General features: G+C 45.5%; 1 protein-coding gene across 4 annotated transcripts in view; it reads right to left on the bottom strand.

The window, feature by feature from the left end:
• DOCK9 (dedicator of cytokinesis 9) overlaps positions 1-18,612 on the bottom strand; it is a 1,074,749-nt gene that overhangs the window by 730,421 nt on the left and 325,716 nt on the right. For all 4 annotated transcript variants that reach the window (XM_033947591.1, XM_033947593.1, XM_033947592.1 and 1 more), the window contains exon 5: positions 16,498-16,567. In XM_033947591.1, coding sequence (XP_033803482.1) covers positions 16,498-16,567 — 70 coding nt within the window. The remainder of the gene's footprint in view (positions 1-16,497; positions 16,568-18,612) is intronic.

The raw sequence follows: 18,612 nt of genomic DNA, 5'->3' as shown, positions 1-18,612 counted from the left end.
AGGGAAGCACAGTAAATAGGGAAAGGTGTGGCTCACTGGTAGAGCTGCTGCCTTTGCACCCAGAGGTTGAGAGATCAAATCCCAGTACTGCTCCTTGTGATCCTGGGTAAGTCACTTAATCCTTCAGTGCCCACTGCTTTGAAAGTCCCCATTCCGTTTCCTTTCCCTTAAGTAGAGAAGCCCATCTTCTCCTTGATAGCTGGAGTAAGGGTTCTTACAAATAATCCTTGATCAGATACAATGTGGACATAAACTGGGCTTCTCCCAGTCTCTCAATTAGCTTATCAACTCGAAGATTTTATTCAACTTGCAGTATTTTTTTCCCGTCTGAAATCTGACACATACCAGGAGAGAAGAGAATTCTTGAGTTGCTCCTGATGGTGGGGGTTTGTGGGTTTGTTTGTTTTTTAAATCCTAGATAAGTATCGCTTAGACAAACATGGAGGAAGATTAGTAATCCTATTTGATAACAGATGCTATTGACCCGGGGTACCCAGAAACTCTTCTTGTCTAGTTTCATAGACTTGAATGGTGCTACTTTCTCTTCTAGTGCTCATCCACTTTGACAACAGATTTATGGGACAAATTCTTAGTAATTTCACAAGTCTGCTTATTTTAAGCTTTGCATTTTAGGCAATTTCAATGTTCACTTTGACTTTCCTTTTAGGGACCAGAAATTCATTTTGTTAATACTGTATGATGTCTGGGATTCATGTTCCTATGTAATAAGCATGCCATTCACTTGATCATCTTTTCACTTTGAGTTTAAATACTGATTAAATCATGCCTGCTCCACTTTTGCTTTTGTCCTGGATTGATCATTTTCTCCTTTCTATTAAACTGAAGATGAATTTATCACAGTCTTCTAACGTTTCACTAAATATTTAAGAAGCCAAAGGTCCTCATATGTCCTTTACTATCACATGTCAGATTTATTTTTCTTTCTTTGTAATTGTAATGTTTTATTACAGTGAATAGTACAAAGAAAAATTAGATCAGAGACCTTGAAGCAGTGTCTCTCAAACATTTTTAGCTCCAGCACACTAAACAGAGCAAATGTTTTTCATGGTACATTATATTTGAAATTATACAATTGCAAAATCAACAAAAAATTAAATTTGATAGTTATTTATTTAAAATTCTTTAAGCTTTGTATGGGCAATTGAAGAACAGTGAGACTAAAGTAGATAGAATACAATTGCTAATCAATGTGATGAATGTGCTTGTTTGAGTGTAAATTGATTCAAAATGTGGCTCAATAGTCGACAAGCAAACAAGCATTTCATCATCTACCATCTGCAGTCGTTCTCTTTTTTTTTTTCGATTTAATTTCTGTTAGAGCTGAAAATCCAAGTTTGCAAAGATAAGAAGATCCAAACAGTAACAAAGCCTTGATTGCTTTGTTGCTCAAGTTAGGTTAAGTACTGCACAAAAAATAAAATTACTTGTCATTAGTTTTCAAAGACCAATCACGTCAAAGAATGATGCGTGTCTGGGTGGTTGTATCCTTAAGCACACAGACGCTCATAACATTGACAGACTCTTGCGTACGCAACATATGAGGGTGCTGAGGATGTAGCTCTAACCTCTAGGCCAGCGATGGCGAACCTATGGCACGCGTGCCAACTGTGGCACGCGAAGGCCTTGCAGCTGGCACACGCAGGGCCGCCATCAGGGCAGTACTACCAGGGGATGCACAGGAGAGAGAGCTGAACAGGGACGATGGGGGACCCGCGGGGTTAAATATAACTCGAGCCGCGAGGCTCGTCTTCTACTCCGACTGCCCTGCCGCTCACACAGCCGATCGGAAATCTTCCCCAACGTCAGCGCTGACGTCTGAGGGAGGGCTTAAGCAAAGCCCGCCCTCCGACGTCAGCGCTGAAGTCGGGGAAGATTTCCGATCGGCTATGTGTGCGCGGCAGGACAGGCAGGAAATAGAAGACAAGCCTACGCGACTCGAGCTACATTTTGCTGAGAAAGTTGCTAAGATGGGCTGGGAGACAAACGGGGAACACAAAAGGGGGAGGGAGTGCGTTTTGGACACAAGGCATGAACTTGGGAGAAAGGAAGGGAGGGAAAGAGATGCTGAGGTGGGGGAGGGAATGGGTTTTTGGACACAGAAGGCATGGACTTGGGAGAGAGGAAGGGAGGGAAAGAGATGCTGAGGTGGGGGAGGGAATGCGTTTTTGGACACAGAAGGCATGGACTTGGGAGAGAGGAAGGGAGGGAAAGAGATGCTGAGGTGGGGGAGGGAATGGGTTTTTGGACACAGAAGGCATGAACTTGGGAGAGAGGAAGGGAGGGAAAGAGATGCTGAGGTGGGGGATGGAATGGGTTTTTGGACACAGAAAGCATGAACTTGGGAGAGAGGAAAGGAGGGAAAGAGATGCTGAGGTGGGGGAGGGAATGGGTTTTTGCACACAGAAGGCATGAACGGGTGAGAGGAAAGGAGGGAAAGAGATGCTGAGGTGGGGGAGGGAATGGGTTTTTGCACACAGAAGGCATGGACTTGGGAGAGAGGAAGGGAGGGAAAGAGATGCTGAGGTGGGGAGGGAATGGGTTTTTTGGACACAGAAGGCATGGACTTGGGAGAGAGGAAGGGAGGGAAAAAGATGCTGAGGTGGGGGAGGGAATGGGTTTTTGGACACAAGGCATGGACTTGGGAGAGAGGAAGGGAGGGAAATAGATGCTGAGGTGGGGGAGGGAATGTGTTTTTGGACACAGAAGGCATGGACTTGGGAGAGAGGAAGGGAGGGAAAGAGATGCTGAGGTGGGGGAGGGAATGTGTTTTTGGACACAGAAGGCAAGGACTTGGGAGAGAGGAAGGGAGGGAAAGAGATGGTTGTGTACATGGGGAATAGAAGAAAGGAAAATTTTTGGTTATAGGGAGGGAGTGAGGTACAGACAGTGGCATACCAAGGTGGGGGTGGGGGCGGTCTGCCTCAGTTTTACGCCCCAAGGGGGTGCACAGCTGGCCACCCTCCAGTGTTCTCCCTAGGCTGGCAAACTGCATCTCTTTAGCCACTTGAGTGCCACCGCCGCCATTGGGAACAGGCCGTTGCCAAGTTCTCCCTGCTTTTCCCTGTGGGGCCGACCAACTCTCGCCACCCGCGTCAATTCTGATGTCGGAGAGGACATTCTGGGCCAGCCAATCGCTGCCTGGCTGGCCCAGAACGTCCTCTCTGATGTTAGAATTGACGTCGAGTGGCGAGAGTTGGTCGGCCCCGTGGGGAAGAGAAGCAGGGCGAACTCGGCGCCGGCCTGTTTCCGATAGAGGCAGTGGCAGCCTATTCCCCAGTGGCGGTGGCAGCATTTTCCCAATGGTGGTGGCATAGGGGAGGGCAAGGAGAAAGAAAGAAAGGGTGGGACAGGGAGCCAAAAAAAAAAAAAAAGAAAGAGGGCTGGGTGAAACAAAGAAAAATGGGGCATGGAGAGAGAGAGAAAGACAGACATACAGAATGAAAGGGGGTATGGAGAGAGAGAAAAAGAAAGAAGGGGGCAGGGTGAAACAAAGAAAAAGTTTGGGGAGGGAATGAGGTCTGGAGGAGAGAAAGCATACAGGAGGCTGAAAAAAGGGAAGAAATATTGGATGCACAGTCAGAAGAATAAAGTGCAACCAGAGACTGATGAAATTACCAAAGGTAGGAAAATGATTTTATTTTCAATTTAGTGATCAAAATGTGTCCGTTTTGAGAATTTATATATGCTGTCAATATTTTGCACTATGGCCCCCTTTTACTAAACCGCAATAGCGTTTTTTAGCGCAGGGAGCCTATGAGCTTCAAGAGCAGCGTGGGGCATTCAGCGCAGGTCCCTGCGCTAAAAACCGCTATCGCGGTTTAGTAAAAAGGGAGGGGGAATATTTGTCTATTTTTGTATAGTTGTTACTGAGGTGACATTGCATAAAGTCATCTGCCTTGACCTCTTTGAAAACCCGCGGAATATAGATGATAATTAACATTTTCTCTGCGTACAGCATGCTTTGTGTTTTTAAAATTTTATTGTTGGTAGATCATTTTGACTTGGCCACAAAGGTAAGGGGGAGGGAGGGGAGCTGCTGAAAGAGTCTACCTTGACGTGGTTGCAGGCTTACAAATCTTTTGGTCAAAGAGTGCGGCGACAGAGAAAAGTATGTGTGTATTCGGCCCATGAATGAAATCATTAAAACATTATAAATTGCCAATAAATTGAAATGAAAACCAAAGGATTGTGAATCAAATTGATTCTCTGACAATACAAAGATTCCAACCTTTAAAAATGATGTTGCATAGTTCAGGCAACTTTATAAAGAGTTTTTAGATACTAAAATCTTGTTATTAAGGTTTAATTGACGTGCTGGCACTTTGAGGAAATTCTTTGGTTTTGTGCGGCAGTTTGGGCACTCGGGCTCAAAAAGGTTAGCCATCACTGCTTTAGGCCATTCCTTCCTCCAATATATATTCCTTCTTCCTATATATACTTATGAAGGGAATTTTTAAAAATAAAGAAAAGTTCTGGAATCTCTCATGGTATACCCAGAATCTCGAAGGCAAACAAACAAAAAATCCAACAGCTGCAGTGAAAAAAATGTCAGGCAGCAAACAAAAAAAGATACTGCAGTAATAATGTACAATATGCCAAGTTCTTAATAAAAACAAGTCTTTAATCACAATCCTTAAAATAATTAACAGTTTGTATCCAAATATAGTCCAATTGTGTGGAAAACCGGAACCCGACACTGTCCGTGTTTCAAAAACACACTCCTTTCCTCAGGGTCCTAACAGGTGCTCAACCCACTGTCAGGGGAACCATAAGGATAACAACTGGAAAAAAAACCCACTCAGAAAGACTGAACGGCGAAGTGAGTGAACCTCCTCCGTGGTGCGATATATCGGAAGAGGAGGAGGTTGAATCACTTCACCTTTCAGTGCTTCTTTAATTCAAATTCAATTTAATTCATGACATACTAATCTACCAACTTTCCAAGATTGGGATAGACTCTTCTGTCCTAAAGTGGTTCTCAAATTTCCTTCGCGATCGTTCCTACATTGTCAACACAAACGGCTCCAAATCCGCTTCATGGACACCATCCTGTGGTATTCCACAGGGCTCTCCCCTATCCCCTATTCTCTTCAACATATATATGGCCTCCCTGAATCTCCTTAAACTATCCCCCCTTGAAACAATTTACACATATGCAGACTATATCCTCATCCTCCTCGAAACAGATCCAAACCTTACAAACCTCCAAGAGAACATCACATCATGCATAATGAGACTTCACGCCTGGTCCCTCTCAGTACAGATGAAATTAAATGAATCAAAAACAAAATTACTCTGGCTCGGCCCAAAATTAGCTCACCTGCCCACCCTCATCACCCTACCCACAGGCCCTGCTCTACACCTTGAGTTCTCAAGCAAGGTCCTTGGCATCACTATCGACTCCTCCCTTTCCCTCAACAATCACCTGAATTCCCTGGCAAAATCTTGTTTTTTCAGCCTTCACATGCTGAGGAAAGTTAGATCCTATTTTCACCAAAAGCATTTCACCGTCCTTGTACAATCCATCATCCTATCCAAACTCGATTATTGTAACGCCATCTACTTAGGCCTAACGAAAAAAAGTCTTCGCAGACTCCAGCTTATCCAGAACACTGCGGCTAAGCTGATTTTTGCTAAACGCAAATATGACCACGTCTCCCCTCTACTTACCAATCTTCACTGGCTACTTTCCAGAATTCATTTCAAATGCTCCTGCCTGGCTTTCAAGATCATTCACGGCATCCTTCCGCCCCTAATGCACAGCATCAGGCAAGAGGAGTAGAAGCAGCAAGGGAGAAAAGCAGTTTTAGAAGCAAAAACGAGCAGAGGAGGGAGACAGAGGAGAGCAGGAGGCTAGGGGCTGGGCGAGAGTTAGCTCCACCCACCCCCACCGCGTCAGAGGAGTCAGCACCCGAACCACCCATAAAAGGGGGCGGAGCAAACGACGAACGTGGTGCACAGCATCAGGCAAGAGGAGTAGAAGCAGCAAGGAGGGAAAAGCAGTTTTAGAAGCAAAATCGAGCAGAGGAGGGAGACAGAGGAGAGCAGGAGGCTAGGGGCTGGGCGAGAGTTAGCTCCGCCCACCCCCACCGCGTCAGAGGAGTCAGCACCCGAACCCCCCATAAAAGGGGGCGGAGCCAACGACGCACAGCCGTTAGGCGCGCGGCGAAGGCGAGCGGCAAAGGCGCTCTCCTTAGCGAGAGCGCCTTTGCGAAGGGCCTCAAGAAGGGCCAAGTCACTACACCCAAGAGCACAGGGAAGGACTGAAAGGTGAGGAAGTGGCAAGCAGCGCAGAAGAGACGAACACACAAGCAGCAGTAAGGTAAGGAAGAGAAAAGACAACACACACAAGAAAGCAGCAAGGCAAGAAGCAGATACAGAAGGAACAACCACACACAAGCAAAAGTTAGGCAAGGTTGTGCAAAGGCACCAGGCACAGAAAGAACAATCACACAAACAAAAGTAAGGAAAGGTAGAGCGTAGGCAGTCCATACAAAGGCAGAAGGCAGTAAAGCAAGAAGCAGGTGCAGAAGGAAGCAGGCACCGAAGGAACACGTAAACTTATCTGTTTTCTTAAAGTAGTAACCCCGATGGAAGCAGAAGGTAACCAGAAGATGAGCTTTCCAGTGTTCTGCGCGGACTGTCATATGTATGACTACCTCCCTCGGGGAGACAGTCATACGTATGCAGTCGGTGTCAGGAGCTGAAAAGCTTGAAGAAAGAAGTCAAGCGACTTGAGGACAATATACAGGAGCTAGAAGGACTTTACACCACGGAGGACCCTACCAGGGCATTTGAAGACTTCAGGAGTGAGAAACACATCGAGAAGGAAGTCAGGGAACTCGAGGAATTCATTGAGGAAGCATACAGGAGGAGGGTGGAAGAGAACGAACTCCAGATGAGAGATGATGCAACACCAACTTGGAAGGGGGAGCAAGAAGCAGATGACCTCAAAGAAGACACCCACAGAAGAATACCACACGAGGGGGAAGAATTGGCTAGTCGATGCCCAGAAGAAGAGAGAGCTAAGCACACCGAGGACATTGGCCTGAGACCGATAAGAAAATTGAAGAAGGGAAAGTCAGCAATCCTGGTGGGAGACTCGATATTGAGGCATGTGGACAGCCACATAGCAGGAGGAAGAGAGGATCGACTGGTGACCTGCCTCCCAGGAGCGAGAACCAAGGACATCGTGGACAAAATTGGGAAGGTCCTGGAAGGAGCGGAGACGGAAGAGACCGCAGTAATGATCCACATCGGGACGAATGATGTCAGCAGGAGAGACTACAGAAGAGGCACGCTGATAGAACAGTTCAAGATTCTAGGAAGGAAACTGAAGATGAGGACCCAGAAGATAGCATTCTCAGAGATCCTACCGGTACCGAGGGCAGATGTGAAAAGGCAGGAAGAACTACAATCAATAAATGATGCATGGATGAGGAGATGGTGTGAGGAAGAAGGGTTCCACTTCGTGAGGAACTGGACAACGTTCTGGGGCAAGAGCAAGCTCTACAGGAGAGATGGACTGCACCTGAGCGTGGCGGGAACAAGACTTCTAGCAAACAACGTCAAGAGAGGAATAGAACAGGCTTTAAACTAAGAGAAAGGGGAAAGCCGACAGTCGACCTAGCGTCGATGATTCGGAAGAAGGTATCCCGTGAAGATACTAAAGAAAGGCAGGGAAGAAACAAGAGACAAATTACAGGAGTCAACTAACCCAGAAGAGGAGGTTAGAAAGATTGTAGCAAAAGAGAAGACACCAAAGACTGAAGCACAGGGAAAAGAAATGAAGACGACAAAATGCCAGGATCTAAACTGCATATATATTAATGCAAGGAGTTTAAGAAACAAAATGGGGAGCTAGAAGCCATGGCCAATGCAGAGGACATAGACATCATTGGAATCTCTGAAACGTGGTGGAATGAGGAAAACAAATGGGATACAGCACTGCCGGGGTACAAGCTCTATCGCCGGGATAGGTCAGGTCAGAAAGGAGGAGGAATAGCCCTATACGTAAAAGAAAGCATACAATCGACAAGAATGGACACAGCGGAGATGATCAACAAACTGGAATCGCTATGGGTTAAAATACCGGGTAGGAAAGGGCATGAAATAAAGATGGGCCTATACTATCGTCACCCGGGCAAACCGGAGATAGCGATAAAGAAATGGATGCCGAGATGAAGCGAGAATGCAAAAGTGGTTACACAGTTGTTATGGGAGACTTCAACTATCCTGGGATAGACTGGAGTCTTGGAAGCTCAAGATGCGCTAGGGAGACAGAATTCCTGGAGGCTATACAAGATTGCTTCATGGAGCAGCTTGTTAGAGAACCAACGAGAGGAAATGCCACTCTGGATTTAATCCTAAATGGACTAAGGGGACCTGCAAAGGAAGTGGAAGTAGTGGGACCGTTGGGAAACAGTGATCATAATATGATCAAGTTCAAGGTTGAAGTAGGCATACCGAACGGAAAGAGAACCATAGCGACATCTTTCAACTTCAGGAAAGGAAACTATGAAGCAACGAGGGAAATGGTAAGGAAGAAACTTAGGAACACTTCCAAAAAATGGCAAACAGTAGAACATGCCTGGTCTTTTTTCAAAGACACAGTGAGCGAGGCACAAAATCTGCACATCCCCAGATTCAGAAAGGGGTGCAAAAAGGGTCGAACAAAAGACCCAGTATGGATGACTAAAATAGTGAAGGAAGCGATAGGCAATAAGAAAAATTCATTCAGGGAATGGAAAAAGGACAAAACTGAAGGGAACCAGAAGGAGCACAGGAAGTATCAAAAAGAATGTCACCGTGTGGTTCGAAAAGCCAAAAGAGAGTATGAAGAGAGGCTAGCCAGGGAGGCACGAAATTTCAAACCGTTCTTCAGATATGTTAAAGGGAAACAGCCAGCTAGGGAGGAGGTAGGACCGCTGGACGAAGGAGACAGGAAGGGAGCGGTGAAGGAGGAGAAAGAAGTCGCAGAAAGACTCAACATGTTCTTCTCGTCTGTATTTACAAACGAAGACACAACCAACATACCGGAACCTGAACAAATATTCAATGGAAATCAAGCAGAAAAATTAACATCCATGGAAGTGAGCCTTGATGATGTACACAGGCAGATAGAAAAACTTAAAACTGACAAATCCCCGGGTCTGGACGGAATCCATCCCAGGGTTCTGAAGGAATTAAAGGAGGAGATAGCGGAACTACTGCAGCAAATTTGCAACCTATCCTTGAAAACAGGCATGATCCCGGAGGATTGGAAGATAGCCAATGTCACGCCCATCTTTAAAAAGGGATCAAGAGGTGACCCGGGAAACTACAGACCAGTGAGTTTGACTTCGGTTCCGGGGAAACTGACGGAAGCACTGATTAAAGAACACATCGATGAACATCTGGAAAGAAACGAACTTTTGAAAACAACCCAACATGGTTTCTGCAGGGGGAGATCGTGCCTAACGAACTTATTGCACTTCTTCGAAGGAATTAACAAACGGATGGACAGAGGAGACCCCATAGACATCATATACCTTGATTTCCAAAAAGCCTTTGACAAGGTGCCTCACGAACGTCTACTCCGGAAACTGAAGAACCATGGAGTGGACGGAGACGTACATAGATGGATCAGAAACTGGTTGGCGGTAGGAAACAGAAGGGTAGGGGTGAGAAGGCGCCACTACTCGGGACTGGATGGGGGTCACGAGTGGTGTTCCGCAGGGCTCAGTGCTCGGGGCCGCTGCTATTTAATATATCATAAAAGATCTAGAAACACAGGCACAAAGTGTGAGATAATAAAATTTGCGGACGATACAAAACATTTTAGTGGAGCTGGGACTAAAGAGGAATGCGGAAGAATTGCAAGGGACTTGAACAAATTGGGGGAATGGGCGGCGAGATGGCAGATAAAGTTCAACGTTGAGAAATGTAAAGTATTGCATGTTGGAAACAGAAACCCGAGGTACAACTATACGATGGGAGGGATATTATTGAATGAGAGCAAACCAAGAAAGGGACTTGGGGGTAATGGTGGACATGACAATGAAGCCGACGGCACAGTGCGCAACAGCCGCTAAGACAAGCAAATAGAATGCTAGGCATAATCAAGAAGGGTATTACAACAAGGACAAAAGAAGTTATCCTGCCATTGTATCGGCGATGGTGCGCCCGCATCTGGAATACTGCGTCCAATATTGGTCACCGTACCTTAGGAAGGATATGGCGTTTACTCGAGAGGGTTCAGAGGAGAGCGACACGCTTGATAAAAGGGGATTGGAAAACCTCTCATACGCTGAGAGATTGGAGAAACTGGTCTCTTTTCCCTGGAGAAGAGAGACTTAGAGGGGATATGATAGAGACTTATAAGATCATGAAGGGTCAAATAGTAGAGTAGAGAAGGACAGATTCTTTCAAACTTTCGAAAAATAAAGAACAAGAGGACACTTGGAAAAGTTGAAAGGGGACAGATTATAAACGAATGCTAGGAAGTTCTTCTATACCCAACGAAGTGGTGGACACCTGGAAAATGCGCTTCCAGAGGGAGTAATAGGGCAGAGTACAGTACAGGGGTTTAAGAAAGGATTGGACAATTTACCTGCTGGGAAAAGGGGATAGAGGGGTATAAATAGAGGATTACTGCACAGGTCCTGGACCTGTTGGGCCGCCGTGTGAGCGGACTGCTGGGCATGATGGACCTCAGGTCTGACCCAGCAGAGGCATTGCTTATGTTCTTATGTTCTTATGTTCTTAATCCCTCTATCCTTCCTCGCCCCGACACCAACTACCACCAGATCTGCCCACAGACATAAACTATCCTTCCCCTCTCTACACGGCATCCTCCACGCAGGTAAACTGGGTAGATCCCTCCTCTCCAAAATCACCGGCCTCTGGAACGACCTCACTGTCCCGCTGCAGAACCTGGACTCCCTCCAACTATTCCGAAAACAACTGAAAACCTGGCTTTTCTCTAGCATATAATAATCTCTTCTCCTGATTACATCCCCTCTTTTTATGCTTTGTAAAGTCTTTCTCTTCTCTCTTCCCATATTTTTTTAAACTCTGTAAACCGTGTCGAGCTCCACTTCAGTGGAGAAGATGCGGTATATAAACCTAAGGCTTAGTTTAGTTTAGTTTAGTTTATCTTGCTGAAATATGACTGTCACAAGAAGCATTGTACACAGAATAACTTCTTCCTCTGAAGTTTCCAAAATTTTAGATAGGTCCATAGGACTCAAAAATAAAGGCTGAGGCAAAGCAGCAGATTCAGAAGAAGGTTTTTTAACTGAAACAGGCAAAAGACAATATTTTATGTAGAGGAGGAAGCCCATTATCAGGATATTTAAACACTTCTTTCAACCCCTCCCCCCCAGTACCTTTTAAAATCCCTCCCTCAACGGCTGTCTTCATATTTTAAACATCCCCCCACCCCGGTACCTTTTAAAATCCCATTCCATGCTCGCTAGCTGTCTCCTTTTCTTATTTCCCAGCCAGCGGCACGGAGGTCAGAAGAGCGCGGTTGTCAGGAGCAAAGCTTTCCATGTTCCCTACTTAGGCCCATGCTGTTTTCTGAATGGCTGCGATCAGTTCTCATGAGTCCCATGAGAACTGATCGCAGCCATTCAGAAAACAGCATGGGCTCAAAGCGGGAGCACGGAAAACTTTGCTCCTGACCGCCGCGCTCTTCTGACCTCCATGCCGCTGGCTGGGAAATAAGAAGAGGAGACAGCTAGGGAGGGATGGGATCACGCAGGATCACCAGATAATTTGTAAGCGGTTGCAGATGGCAGCCGGGCGGGGTTTTAAAAAGGTGCGATGGATGGTGGTGGGCATGCAGGGTATGGAGTGTTATTACAGAGGTGTAGCAGCGTGCGGTGGGGCAGTGAGCGGGGTGTTTAAAATGTTCAGCGGGTGGTATCCAAGACCTCAGAACACATGATTACAGGCCCCTTTTACGGGCAATAAGTTAACGCTGGTCATTGGAAGTTCCCCACTGAGTAAGGCGGCGGGCCCGATGCTTTCGGAACAAATTTTATCGACTTCTACTTGCGGACATTGCTCCTTGTTCTGGTTGACATGTTAATGGTGTGGTACACGATGGGGCTCTTCCATCTTCTCTTCGGGTGGCTCAGATTGTTGTTTTGCTTAAGCCTGGGAAAGATCCGTTACAGGCCCCCTCTTACTGCCCCATCTCCCTTTTGAATGCTGAAGCAAAGTTTTTTGCTAAATTATTGGCCAACCAGCTGGAGAAGATCTTACCCTCGCTTATAGCGGGTCCTCAGGTTGGGTTTGTCCAGTGTCAGTCTTCAACTCAGAATCTACGTACTATTCTGGCATCCCTGGAGTGGGTGGAGCGTGAGAGGGTTTCTTCTTTGTTGGTCAGTTTTGATGCCCACAAGGGCTTTGATAAGAGTTTTGTGGGACTTTTTATTTTGCACTCTTCAATATTATGGTATGGGGAGCTTCTTTAGTGCTACTGTGGCAGCATTGTATCATAATACGCAGGCCACGGTGTTGGTTAATGGGGTTTCTCTGCAGCTTTTTTGATTAATTGGGGTACTAGACAGGGTTGCCCCTTGTCGCCTCTTCTCTTTGTACTCACGTTAGATCCTTTAATTTGCGAGATCTCTGCTAATACGGAGGTTCAGGGAGTCCGTCTTGGGGGTCATGAGTTTAAGATTTCAGCATTTGCGGACGATTTGTTAGTTCATTTGACCTCCCCATGGGCTTCCTTCCCCACTCATGTCACTTTTCGAGGAGTATGGGGATTTTTCGGGCTTTCAGCTTAATTATGATAAATCCTTGGTGCTAGCTACTGCAGACTCTGTGCTTCGGGAGTGGCCGGGTCAGTTTCCTTTACGTTGAGTGGACAGCTCATTCAAGTATTCGGGTGTGCAGCTCACGAGCTGTGTGGGATTGCTATATTGTGCTAATGTTGATGCTTTGTTGGCCGCTACGACTTGTAATTTCACACAGTGGATGTCCCCGCCTCTTTCCTTCTACGGTAGGATTCAATTGTATAAGATGGTTGTTTTTCCCCGCTGGCTATACGTACTCCAGCTACTGCCCCTTTGTCTTCAGCGCTGGGATCTTCAACAGCTTCATAGGCAGTTGACTTGCTTCCTTTGGCAGGGTAAGAAGTCTCAGATCTCGCTCACTTACTTATTTGGCCCGGGGAGTGTCGGCGATTTGGGACATGCCTGCTTCGTTTCTTGGGTAACTGGTGCTTACGGAGCGATAATTATCTTTCTTGGGACTTCGAATCTGCTCTTTTTCATCCTTAGTACTTGTTTTCGTTGTCCCAGATATCCGTCCGCCTTTTGCCCCCCGCATTTCTGTCCAGTGTTCTTCTTCGGTCTTGGCGCTTTTGCTGGAGGGCCTTGGTCGAGTTGCTGGGGGGGGACCTTCAGGTTTCAGATCAGTTGTCTATTCGGGGTAATTCACAGTTCCTTCCTGGCAGCGATAACCCCATCTTTGTGAGATGGTCTGGAAAGGGTTTGCTTCTTCTTGAACATTTATTAGACACTGAGGGGGCTATGAAATCTTGGGGAGCTCTTCTCATGCTCCATTCCTTTGGGGTGGGTGGTTTATCTAATATAATAAAACGGTAAGCCGCGCATGCGCAGTTCCTATGCGTGCGTCCGTTTTCCGTGAGCTATAGCTAGGAAGTGCGCATGCGCAGCTTACGGTCTTCTTCTTCCCCCCCCTGCCGAGGTGGATGTCGGCCGTGGCGGCTGCTGGCAGCCCGAAGCTCGCTCGCTCTCTCTCTTCCTCCCCCGGACTGAGTCGGATGTCGGCCACGGTGGATGCTGGCCGCCCGAAGCTCGCTCTCTCTCTTCCTCCCCCCCCCCCCCCGAGGCGGATGTCCACATAAGTAGAGCATGGAGTTCAGGAGGAAGGTATTGGGGGGAGGAAAATACTGCACAGGGAAGTGGGGTGGGAGGGAAATGCTGCAACACACGGAAATGGAGGGGCAGAAAAGGGATTGATGGACAGGGGAAGAGGTGCTGATGAACAGGGAGGGGGGCAGAAAAATGAAGACAGGCCTACTGCTGGACAGGGGGAGCAGGAAGGAGGTGATGATGGACAGGGGGAGGTAAAACAAAGGGAGAAGGACTTCTGCTGGATAAGGTGAGCAGTGATGGGGTAGTGGAGGACACGGGAGGTAAAAGGAAGGGAGAATGGACAGGGGGAGCAGGCAAGGGGTGGTAGTGGACAGTCAAGGAAAAAAAAAAAAAGACAGACAGAAATACAGAAAGCGGCTAAGGAGAGAGAAAAAATAAAAAAGACAGACACACACACATATATTCTAGCACTCGTTAATGTAACGGGCTGTAAGACTAGTTTGCCTATAAACAAATTCATCATTATGTAGGCTTGCCAGGCCTACGGTTTCATTTGGGACACCAATTTCGTCTCTCTTTTGCCCAGTTTCATGCTAGCGGCCTGACGGTGTCTGTGTTGCATGGCGCTTTACGATGTCTCTCTCCTCGGTAGTCTTATGAGGCTTTGGGGCATCGCTGGGGGAGTGATTTGGGCATACCTGTCGAGTCTTTGAATTTCCATTCCTTTATTAATCGTATTTCCTCTATTTCTATCAACGCTGAACTGAGGGAATGCCAATTTCGAGTGGTCTATCGAGCATATTTTTCCCAAGAGCGGGTACACAAAGCCGGGGGTATTTCTTCCCCAACCTGCCCTAAATGTCAACAGGGATGCAATTCATTTTTTCATGCATTTTGGGGTTGCCCTCAAGTGAAAGTTTTTTGGAGGGCCGTACTCAGCTTCCTGGAACGGCTTTTTGGACAATCTCTTCCGATGTCATCGGTGGGCTTCCTTTTGGATCAATATGAATCTTTGAGAGTGTCTGCTCGGGGACATTGGATGTTGATCTGGAAGGCTGTAGTTATAGGAAAGAAGATCATACTTAGTGTCTGGATGCAAGCAACCACACCTGCTTACTGGGCTTGGAGGAATCGCTTTCATAATTTGATGTTCTTGGAGAAGCGCCATGCCCGTTTGTCCTTCAAGCAGAAAAAAGTTTTTTTGCAGACCTGGGACTCCTATATTCAATTGCTTTCCCCTAGGGCCAGAAGTCTGGTCTTAAACTCGTTTTAGATGATAATACTGTGTGCCCTCAGATGCTTCCCCGGGATGGATGGTATGCTGTTTGGCTAAGTGTGAATGGTTGGTATGGATGGACAGGTGCGTGTACTTTGTTAGTCAGGTAGGGTGGGGATCGATTCTGGGGGGTGGGGGGTGGATGGGGGAGGTTGTCCCGTTTGGTGCTTACTGAGCGGCATAAGAACACAGCTTGCTCAGCAGTCTCTCTGCTTTCTTTGCTAGTCTGGGGGGTATGGATAGGGGTTGGGCGGGAACTCCGGTGTGGGAGGGGTATTTGCACTTGGGGTGGGTGGGGGTTGGGACGGGGGCTTATTTGAAAACTTGTTTTGTTGTACTTTTGGTGATCTCAACCTTGTTGTACTCTTGTTCTGTATTGTGTATTTGCTGATTGTGCATCAATAAAACATGATTTACATTAAAATGTTCGGCGGCGGGAGGGGTGTTTTTAAATGGTACGGAAGGTGTAATTTTTTGTACCTTCACTACATAAGATGCACTGAGATTTCCACCCACTTTTGGGTGGAAAAAAAGTGCATCTTATTGGGTGAAAAATATGGTGTGTGTGTATATATATATATATATATATATATATATTTATCAAACTCTTTTTCATCGTCTTATCTTGATGGAATATACTTTAAAATGTGTGTCAAACCCTTAAACAAAACTATGTATTAACAATAACAATTTAACTCCTTAGATATAAACAGGGATTTTAAAAAACACACTTGTCTGCATGACCCAAGCAAATTAATTTCAGAGCTGGTAAGATCTATCAAACATTTTCTACTGTTTCAGCAAAGAAAAAAAAAAAAGCAGTGGAAGATACAGAGATCTCTGAAGAGAATAAGAGGCATACACATCTAAGTAGGGGAAGGGGGCAGGCAAGGACTGCACCTGGATGTGGAGGAGAGCTCTCTACTATAAATATGCCTGAAAAATCTACATGCATGAGAAACCCAGTATATGTTAATTTATTTCATGCATATATGCTGTGAATGGTGGTGTACATTCTCTAAGGAAGAAATGCACTACTGTACTCCTACCCATCTTTACCCTGACCTTCTGAAAAGGAAATTATTCCTGAATGTGAGAAGGGTTTAGCATGATTAATACATTTCATTTCTGGCTCCTAAATCTGAAAGTAAACTTTCAAACCCTAGACATAAACATAGTATATTTGCTATGAATGTCTACATATATCTTATAGTTGATCAGAGCATGGAGCTCCCATCTAATCTTTTCTCAAACAGTAAACAAGGATTACTTTACAGATATAGATTTCAGGAAGAAAAAAAAATTAAGCTCTCCAGGGCTCATAGCAAAACGCATTTTATTACACATCAAAAGCAAGCTCACCTCATCCTTATCTGCTTCTTCATCCACTTCATACACATGAACTGGAAGTTTATCAGATTTGGTTCCTTTGCTAAGAGAAAGGAGGGAAATATCTTAAGAGTCAAATATTTAATAATTTGAACAATGTTCACTGAGATAGCAAGTCTCTTCTTTCAAGGACTTCCTCTTTATATAGTCTTACACAGCAGCGTACATTAAAATCCTCCTCTACGTGTAACACAATATGCAGAATAGGTGTTTTAACTTACAACAAAATTTATTTTAAATCTCTGTCTTGAAGGTTTACACTTTAGGTCAGTTTTCTCAATCTATATACTGTATATAAAATCGGAGGTATGTATGTGTGTATGTATGTGTGTGTGTATGTGCCGCGATCACGCAAAAACGGCTTGACCGATTTGAACGAAACTTGGTATGCAGATCCCTCACTACCTGGGGTGATATGTTCTGGGGGTCTCGCAGCCCACCTGCACACGTGGGCGGAGCTACAAACAGAAAATCAGATTTCACCCATTCATGTCAATGGAAAAAATGTAAAAAGCTGCCAATGCAAAAACGGCTTTCCCGATTTGAACGAAACTTGGTATGCAGATCCCTCACTACCTGGGGTGATATGTTCTGGGGGTCTCGCGGCCCACCTGCACACATGGGCGGAGCTACAAACAGAAAATCAGATTTCACCCATTCATGTCAATGGCAAAAATGTAAAAAGCTGCCAACGCAAAAACGGCTTGCCTGATTTGAACGAAACTTGGAATGCAGATCCCTCACTACCTGGGGTGATATGTTCTGGGGGTCTCGCGGCCCACCTGCACACGTGGGCGGAGCTACAAACAGAAAATCAGATTTCACCCATTCATGTCAATGGCAAAAATGTAAAAAGCTGCCAACGCAAAAACGGCTTGCCTGATTTGAACGAAACTTGGAATGCAGATCCCTCACTACCTGGGGTGATATGTTCTGGGGGTCTCGCGGCCCACCTGCACACGTGGGCGGAGCTACAAACAGAAAATCAGATTTCACCCATTCATGTCAATGGCAAAAATGTAAAAAGCTGCCAACGCAAAAAACGGCTTGCCCGATTTGAACTAAACTTGGTATGCAGATCCCTCACTACCTGGGGTATATGTTCTGGGGGTCTCGCGGCCCATCTGCACACGTGGGCGGAGCTACAAACAGAAAATCAGATTTCACCCATTCATGTCAATGGAAAAATTGTAAAAAGCTGCCAACGCAAAAACGGCTTGCCCGATTTGAACGAAACTTGCAACACATCTTCCTTTTCAGTTTAAGAGCTTGCAAATTCCAGTGAGACTTGCATTCTCTATCACAATCAACAAATCACAGGGACAGACTATTACATACTGTGGAGTGGATTTAAGATCCCCCTGTTTTTCCCATGGTCAACTCTATGTTGCTTGCTCAAGGGTGGGTTCACCCAAGAATTTATATGTTCTTGCTCCTGGAGGTGAAACTAAAAATGTTGTTTATAATCAAGTTTTATGTTAGTTGTATTGTATTCATTTTGTCAAATATTTCACATTATAATTTGAATATTGTACTTTTTATAAAGCTGTAAAAAAAGAATTTCATTCACCACTATAAAGTATCTTTATTTGAATCCATTTACTGTGTTATTGCTATAATTAAATACCCGTGCAACGCCGGGCCATCAGCTAGTCTTCTATAAATAACACCCCATCCCATTGTAAGAGCAACAAACCTTTTTGTGAGGCAAGTAAAAGTAAGTGGAAAAGAAGGCTGCTTTGGTTCTCAAAAGTATTAGCTGTAAAGTTAAGGAATAAGAGGTTAGCTTTCATAAACTACAAAAGATCGCAGAAAGAGGAAGACAGGCAAAAATATCTGGAAAAGTTAAGACAGGCTGGTCTTGTAGGCAGGAAAGCAAATGGAAGAAAAAAATAGCTGACGTGGTAAAACGGGGAGAGAAGACATTTTTTTTAGATATATTAGTGATAGGAAGAAGTGCTAAAGTGGCACTGTGAGCCTCAAAGGGAAGGGGAGGAATATACAGAAACTGATAAGATAAGGCCGAATTGCTTAACAGATATTTCTGTTCTGTGTTCACGGCTGAAGCGCCAGGAATGGACCCGCAGA

The sequence above is a fragment of the Geotrypetes seraphini genome, chromosome 6 (genome assembly GCF_902459505.1).
Source record: "Geotrypetes seraphini chromosome 6, aGeoSer1.1, whole genome shotgun sequence".
NCBI lineage: Eukaryota > Metazoa > Chordata > Amphibia > Gymnophiona > Dermophiidae > Geotrypetes > Geotrypetes seraphini.
The sequence above is the reverse complement of the archived record's forward strand: the minus strand, read 5'-3'. Positions and strand labels throughout refer to the sequence as shown.